This window comes from Ipomoea nil, unplaced genomic scaffold, assembly GCF_001879475.1.
Source record: "Ipomoea nil cultivar Tokyo-kokei standard unplaced genomic scaffold, Asagao_1.1 scaffold2805, whole genome shotgun sequence".
NCBI lineage: Eukaryota > Viridiplantae > Streptophyta > Magnoliopsida > Solanales > Convolvulaceae > Ipomoea > Ipomoea nil.
The window spans coordinates 371,550-380,362 of NW_017619233.1; the positions used below are offsets into that span (position 1 = coordinate 371,550).

General features: G+C 32.6%; 1 protein-coding gene across 1 annotated transcript; it reads left to right on the forward strand.

The window, feature by feature from the left end:
* Window positions 1–5,666: 5,666 nt before the first annotated feature.
* LOC109158006 (laccase-17-like) lies at window positions 5,667–8,415 on the forward strand. Its single transcript, XM_019305823.1, has 6 exons — window positions 5,667–6,051; window positions 6,139–6,290; window positions 6,419–6,663; window positions 6,772–6,900; window positions 7,009–7,971; window positions 8,089–8,415. The coding sequence occupies exons 1-6, from the start codon at window positions 5,932–5,934 to the stop codon at window positions 8,217–8,219; spliced, it is 1,740 nt and encodes a 579-aa protein (XP_019161368.1). The 5' UTR covers window positions 5,667–5,931; the 3' UTR covers window positions 8,220–8,415.
* Window positions 8,416–8,813: the final 398 nt, after the last annotated feature.

Below are 8,813 nucleotides of genomic sequence, written 5' to 3' on the forward strand. Positions count from 1 at the left end.
ATAATAATTAAGTTACTACAATTATTCTAACTATACAAGGTAATAATATATTCTAATATACATAATTTCCTTATACTAATATTTAGTCAATTATCCTCTAATTACATATATTCATTCCTTGTAGACCATCCCCTAATTAAACCACCAATTATTTCTTTCCTTTGTTGCATATCACTCTCCACCCCTTCAAAAAACACCTTGTCCTCAAGGTGTAGAGAGGAATAGAATAAACACATATTTGTTGAAGCAGTCCATGCAACTTTGGATGGGGGCTAGTTGGCAAAATAAATTGAAATGGTTCACGAGCTTGATCGTGACACATAAATGGTCTCCTCCCCTTTTGACTTGCACCGTCTAAAAATATCTCTTGCTCTCCAATGTTGAGTTCCAAGTCTAAGGTAGTAGGACTCACAAGTCTTGTCTCAAGATAATCCTCAAGAGACTCTAAGTTGTTGAAATTGTGAATGTTGCTTTCATCATGAGTGGTTGGGAGATCTGTTGCTATTGATGATTCTTTAGACTCTGGGTTACTTGGTTCTTCTTGAGAAATTGGATTAGAATAATTAGGAGTGTGGCATTCCAAAGTATCATCTTGGTCCGTCTGTAATTCTCCACACACAGCCATCAATAGCTCCAAATTAGGATATTTAATGTCTAAGACACAACAGTTATCGTAAATATTTTGGCCATGAAGAGCTTGTTTGGCCATGAATGCATCTAAGACAGAATCAAACCATACCAAAGCTTGGAAGGTGTAACTTTCATCCTTCAAAATATAAATATATTGTACAGATCCTTTTGTAGAAAAGATCGAATACAATACAAAATCATCAATTGAATACCATACATGGTGTACAGAAACCAATAAGCACCGGTGAGTAATATTTTCCATAAAAAATAATTCTCTACTCTTTTTTTTTGTATTTTTTTCTTTTCTCTCGTTTTTTTTTTTGTTTTTTTTTTGAGATCTTTTTTTTTTTTTTTGTTTTTTTTTTTGAATTTTCAAAGGGGTGCTATAAAAAATGAGATAAATACAAAAAATAAAATAAAATAACAAAAGGATATGAGATACTCTCACCAATACTCTCAATGAAAGCACCAATGTTACGTACTCAAATTTAGTACGCAACAGGAGAAACCTTTCGAGCAGGCTTCTAGTTCCAATCCGTATTTGAGTTACGGTAACTCCAAAAGTAAAACAATATAACAAAAGAAAATGAAGAACTCTTCAATATAATTGACTAGAATAGTAGAATAACAATATATTTCCTCTGAATGGTTCCCCGTATTCATATACAATGGACCTATTTATACTAAATTACTAACACATATAATAATTAAGTTACTACAATTATTCTAATTATACAAGGTAATAATATATTCTAATATACATAATTTCCTTATACTAATATTTAGTCAATTATCCTCTAATTACATATATTCATTCCTTGTAGACCATCCCCTAATTAAACCACCAATTATTTCTTTCCTATGTTGCGTATCAGAATGACTATTTGTTGTTTTTTTTTTTTTTTTTTTGTTTCTTTTTTTCTCTCAGACAATGAAAATATATATTTTAGTCTCAATATTAATCAATTAATAGAAACATTACAAATAATGATTTAATATTTAAGTCCAATATATGTGCAATTATCAGGGGTAACAACTGCAATTATGAATATCTGTATACAGGAGGAGTAGCAAAAGTGGTTGGATTTAATTCTTGTATCTAAAGGGCACATATACGATTTTTGCTACACAAGAACTAACACTTTCTAGTGTAATTTTACCTTTCTTTTGTGGTTTGGAGGCCAATTATCAAAATTCTTTTGACTCCCCTTCTTAGTTTGAGGGGTTTACCTCTAGCGATTTACGATTTGATTTTAATTACTGTCTGATGTGGTAAATTTCACCACGTACACGTGCAAGAATAATACAATCATTATTGTGTGGACCATGGTTCATACAAGTTGTGTGGACCATTTTTTATTTACTGTAAAATAATGTACATTCAGTATAAAAATAATGTACATTCAGTACAAAAATAATGTACCTTGTATACAGGGGATGTACATTATTTTTGTTCTGAGTGTACATTATATTACATAATGTACATTCAGTACAAAAATAATGTACATTTAGTATATTAAAAATGTACTTTTTGTTATGGTGCACATAACATTGTGTGGACCATGGTCCACACAATAATTTGCCAGAATAATATATTTGTCTGGTCAATTGCTATTGGGCTCGGTTTGAGTGTTAGCGTTGGTACTCGGGACCTTGTCCAAGTAATCAGGTCGGGACCGAGCACGGGAAGATAAAGGCAGAGGCTCCCTAAGACGTAGAAACATTCGACGATCAAGTCAGGTCGGTCATGCACGATATTCAGGTCGGGTCAGATCGGGAAGTGATCCAAGTAATTTCTGGGGTAAGATATTATATGAGTTAGAATAATGTACTTTATGTATTATAAATTATAATAATGTACTTTATGAGTTAGAATAATGTATTTTTTGGGCCGTGGTTCACACCATTGTGTAGACCACTGTCCACGCAATAATGATTGTCACTTGATGAATTAGACCGACCGTGTTACACTTGTTGGATTATACTTGATGTAGTAAATACGGAGAATACTACTGATTCGTAAGGTATTCGATGTGATCCGGTTTCGATCCTTTTCTTAGCCATAAGGGCAGGCTTGGAGAACGGAGACAGAGGGTTCAATCTTTCAAGAGAAGGACATACAATAAACTTATAAACATCATGGTAGTTAAAAATGAGAAAAACATCAAGTAGTAGAAAACACCTAACATCTAACAAAAGTGATGTTAAAATGCTAGCTCCTCTCATTGACTCCAAGAAGTAATATATAACGGTTGGAGGCTGAATGCTACTGAGCAACCATTGGCCACAAGAATACAAGATTTTAATGATTCATATTAACCATCCCCATCCACTTGCTCAATTCCTCTAATATTTATTTTACTTTTCTTCTAAACTTTAATTTCGATCTCTGTAAATAAATATTAATTTATCTTATTAGGCACTAGTTTAATTTATTATTAATTTTTTTGAAAGCAACCAAAGTGGTTATTATAGAAAGCCTCAAATCGAGTCAGGTGGGACTGAGTCCCAATACATAGCAGTAGCATAGCCAAAAGCTGTAAAAGCTAAAGTGTATGTGTGCTAAACAGTTCTGAGGCACTAGTTGAATTTTAATTTGCAATTTTTTTTTAATGAATTACGCATATAATACATAATGCATTATATATTTACGGTTTGGAGAAAAATATAATTATAAGCTAAGTTAAGGTGTGGATGTAAGCTTAATTGGGTGGGTGGAAAAATCCTAATAATAATAATAGGTGGGTGGAAAAATCTAAGCTAGCTAATTTAACATTGTGTTATTTTCGTAAGATCAGAGACTAAGCTCATTGTATTTTGTGGGTATTACCTCAACAAATTTATAATTCAGATTAGTTCAAAAGAATTGAACTAGAGATTATTGTATTTATATGTTGTAAATATTATGCCATACTAGAGATTAATGTAATTTGCATGAAATATTTTAAAATTATACACAACTTGAGAATTATTGTCAATCATTCTTTAAATAGGTGAGTGGCAAAAATTTAAGCTAATTTATATTGATTTTAATTCTTTTCATCAATATATATATATATATATATATATATATATATATATATATATATATATATATATATATATATATATATATGACTTATGTGATTAATTAATTAATGGATCAAGGTATATGTATAAGAAATTTTCACTAAAAGGCTCTGTTTGGCAGAGCTTATTTAGGAGCTTATAACTTATTTTAAGCTACTAATAAGCTATATGCCCTGTTTGGTAATGTTCCCAAAATAAACTCCAAGCTTAAAATATAAGCTTATTTTGGAACACTACCTTAGGTATCGTTTCAAAATAAGCTCCTAGCTTCCTTACTTTTTTCCATCTTTATCCTTATTATTTTAAAGAAATGACATAAGTTACCATTTCCAATTAAAATCTTTTTCCCTTCTCCTTTATCCGCAACTTTCACCACAAATATTATTATTATTATTATTATTATTATTATTATTAATATTATTATTATTATTATTATTATTATTATTATTATTATTATTATTATTATTATTATTATTATTATTATTATTATTATTATTATTATTATGAGATTTGCAACAATATTATTACTACTTCGTTATGAGATGCTAGATCATGATTATGCCAAATAGTTTTATTTCAAAATGTTAATTTTTTTTAAAGACAAAATGTTAAATTTTAATAGAGTTAATACCCAAAATCGTCCTCGACTATAGTGGTTTTTCTCAATTTCGTCCTAAACGACTTTGGTGACCTAATATCGTCTCAGACTTTTGTGTTTCGCTCAATTTAGTCCCAGACTTTTGTGTTTTTGCTCAATTTAGTCCCTCATTTGTTATTCTGTCCATTTGGTGTTAAATAAATAGACAATTCAGTAATTTTAATATTGGCATCTCTTTACTCATAGACATGTGAACTGCGAAATCCCTTTTTTTTTTTTTTTTTACGAATTACTTCTAAAACTGCGAATATAAAATTTGATTTGCAGGTCCGGGAGTAATTCTGGGTGTAATTCGTACAAGAAAGAGGAATTTCGCACTTCACAAGTTGAAAGTAAAGAAAAGATCAATATTGACATTACTGAATTGTCCATTTATTTAACACCAATTTGACGGAATAACAAATGGAGGACTAAATTGAGCGAAACACAAATATGGATGTCAGCTTTTTCCCCATCCCAGTAGCCATTGCTCCCTCCTTGATGATGATGATGCGAAGGCAGGCTATGGTGGTTAAGAATTATGGGAATAATACAACAGAAATCCACACTTAGCTGGTGTGCAAATTTTGCTGTGCGTGCGTCATATATATAAACATTCAACTGCACTGAAGGTAGCTGATAATCCAAAATCAATGGCCAAATTGAAGGAAGAAGTAACAAGAAGCTTGGGCGTTAATGTGCGTGAGTTTTCTGTTCTGCTTCCTTTTGAGCTCGTAATTATGAACTATTCACGCACATTAAGCACAAATCTCACGCATATTAAGCACAATACTCAGACACATTAAGTACAAGACTCAAGCATATTAACATTACGTACATTAAGTACAAATCTCAGGCACATTAAGCACAACACTCACGCACATTAAGTATAAACCTCACGCACATTAATCTACCGCACAGGAAGCCACAAATGCACATGATCCCTTCTATATATATATATATATATATATATATATATATATATATGTATATATATATATATATATATATATATATATATATATAGATGACTTATATATGTGATTAATTAATTAATGGATCAAGATATATGGATAAGAAATTTTCACTAACACTCTTTGCCCTCTAAAAAAGAAAAAAAAAAAAAAACTGAGCTGATGAATTTGTCAATTCATAGTAATATCAAAAAAATTGCAATTTTGATTACAACATGTAGAAAGATATTGATGTGAATATTTTGTCCTTATAACTATAATTTCCTATTCTGGCTATTTGTTTAATTTCCGACATTGAATCCTTAATGTGTCATTGGTTTGACTTGGACATTACTCAAAAGTATGGTTGGACCAACAGCTAGCTAGCAGTGCAATCAGTTAAATAGGTGATAATTACCTAATTAATTAACCAAACTCTTTTATATCCCTCTGATCTGCCTCTCATTTCACCATCTATATATATATATATATATATATACCCTTGCACTTCACCTTTGTATTCAGCCAACACACTGAAGTGTCATTTAGCCCGCAACATATTATATTGTCTCTTCCCATCCGCCCCTTAACATTCAAACAATCAAAAAACAAAAATATATATAGCATATAATTTAGCTAAGGATGATGGTCTGTCTCTTTGCGAAGAGATTCATTATCTTTGTTTTAGCTGCTTTCTGTTTGGTTTCTGGTGATGTTGCTCTTGCAAAGCATGCAGGCATTACTAGACATTACAAGTTCGATGTATGTGTGTTATTATACATATATTCATTTTACTGCATGTGTTTTTATTTTCTTTGTTTTAAAAATTTGGTGATTAATTGATTGCAGATTAAAATGCAAAATGTGACGAGATTGTGTCAAACGAAAAGCATAGTGACAGTGAATGGGCAGTTTCCTGGTCCAAGAATCATTGCCAGAGAAGGCGACCGTGTTGTGGTTAAGGTGGTTAACCATGTTAAGTATAATGTCACAATTCATTGGTATGTATTGAATTTATTAATTATTTAGCCAAAGTTAGTTGGATTTAAATTTTGAGTTGAATTGAAACATATATAATCAATCAGGTATGATACTAATATAATATAATATATACTTATATTACGTATAGGCATGGAGTGAGACAACTGAGAAGTGGATGGGCTGATGGACCTGCATATATTACACAATGTCCTATTCAAACCGGACAAAGCTATGTTTACAACTTCACTATCACGGGTCAAAGGGGCACATTGTTTTGGCATGCTCACATATCATGGCTAAGAGCGACTCTATATGGACCTATAGTCATTCTTCCAAAGAAAGGAGTTGCCTATCCTTTTCCCCAACCCTTCAAAGAAGTTCCAATTATTTTTGGTAAAGAATATATATAGTTTCTCATTTAATTTTACTTTATGGATATACATAAAAAAATGTTGAACTTATTATTGTGTGTTGGGGTGTAATTATTAATTAATCAATTAGGTGAGTGGTGGAAGGCAGATACAGAGAGGATCATCAGCCAAGCATCTCAAACAGGAGGAGCACCCAATATTTCTGATGCCTTCACCATTAATGGTCTTCCAGGACCCTTATATAACTGCTCTGCCAAAGGTTAATTAATTTGATAGATATATTTGTAGTCTAACGATTAATGTGACTGAATAAACCTAAATATATATAGTTACAATTTAAAAGTTAAAGTACATTATAATGGTGCAGATAGCTTCAAATTAAAGGTGAAGGCAGGGAAGACATATCTGCTAAGATTGATCAATGCTGCCCTCAACGATGAGCTCTTCTTCAGCATCGCTAATCACAGTCTCACAGTGGTAGAAGCTGATGCGGTGTATGTTAAACCATTTAACACCAACATAGTCCTCATCACGCCTGGGCAAACCACCAATGTCCTCCTCAAAACCACCACACACCACCCTAATGCCACCTACCTCATTTCCGCCAGGCCTTACGCCACCGGGCCGGCCCCTTTCGACAACTCCACCACCGCCGGAATCTTGGAATACTCCACCAATTCCAACAAAACAACCACCAACAAACTACCACTCTTCACACCAACCCTCCCTGTATTCAATGACACATCTTTTGCTACTAACTTTACCAAGAAACTTAGAAGCTTAGCTAACGCTAATTTCCCAGCCAACGTCCCCAAGAAAGTGGACAGAAGATTTTTCTTCACCGTTGGATTAGGAGTAATCCCATGCCCTCAGAACCAAACATGCCAGGGACCAACTAATAACACTAAATTTGCAGCCTCAGTGAACAACATCTCCTTTGTTCAACCAACTACGGCTCTACTTCAAGCCCACTTCTTCAACCAATCCAAAGGAGTTTACACCGCTGATTTTCCGGCCAACCCGCCGGTGAAGTTCAATTACACCGGCAACCCACCCACCAACATTATGGTGACTAGTGCTACAAAAGTTGTGCAGCTTAGTTTTAATAGTAGCGTGGAACTTGTAATGCAAGACACTAGCATTATTGGAGCTGAAAGCCATCCTCTTCACCTCCATGGCTTCAATTTCTTTGTAATTGGTCAAGGTTTTGGTAATTATGATCCTAATAAAGATCCTTCCAAATTCAACCTCGTCGACCCCGCAGAGAGAAACACCGTCGGAGTGCCTTCCGGTGGTTGGGTCGCCATTCGTTTCCTTGCCGACAATCCAGGTAATAATAATATAATTACCTACTCCTATTCATTCGATTTCTCTCTCATCTCTCCGCCAGTATACATATATACATTCTAATGCAATTTTGTGCTTGTTGATGCATATATATATATAGGGGCGTGGTTTATGCATTGTCACCTTGAAGTTCATACAAGCTGGGGATTAAAAATGGCTTGGATCGTCATGGACGGAAAAGGACGTAAGCAAAAGCTGCAACCTCCACCCGCTGATCTTCCTAAATGTTGATACATTGCATGCAGCCATTATTCATTCCTTCATTTATTTTTACCTTTTTTGATCAATTTTTTGAGTTCGATCTATTATTTTGAGGAAGATGTTCTGTTCCTTTAGCAGTTCATTATGATTTTGCTGGACCAAACAAACAATTTGGTTATTTCATGTACTGTCGATTGTGTTGTAATGAGAACCCAAAACATCAATGATGAAAACATTTTTTAAAATTTCAAGCATAGTTAACAATATTATCACAACTTGACTCTAAGTTCAAAGTAACTAACTTGTTGTTGGTGTAAATTAATTCAGTGATCGCAACAATTCAAATTATATTAGACTAATTTTCAAAAAAAAAAATTATATTAGACTAGGTGAATAGGTATATTGGGCATTAAACTATTCATGCAACTTGCATGTGGTAACTAATATTTATATAAAAAGAAATAGAAAATAATATTTTTAATTGGTGCTAATTTTTGCACTTGCAGTATTATATGAACTAGTAATTCACCCGCGCCATGCACGGAAAAAAAATTATGCTATTATAAATATAAATAAAAAATAGAAAAACTAAAATATTAAATTATTTAATATAATAATATTTTT

What these genes read in the sequence shown, in the direction of transcription:
- LOC109158006 (XM_019305823.1), top strand. Translation starts at nt 5,932, where the DNA reads ATGATGGTCTGTCTCTTTGCGAAGAGATTCATTATCTTTGTTTTAGCT. An exon ending in CTAGACATTACAAGTTCGAT is followed by an intron (nt 6,052 to 6,138) that starts GTATGTGTGTTA and finishes AATTGATTGCAG; the next exon opens with ATTAAAATGCAAAATGTGAC. An exon ending in ATATAACTGCTCTGCCAAAG is followed by an intron (nt 6,901 to 7,008) that starts GTTAATTAATTT and finishes ATAATGGTGCAG; the next exon opens with ATAGCTTCAAATTAAAGGTG.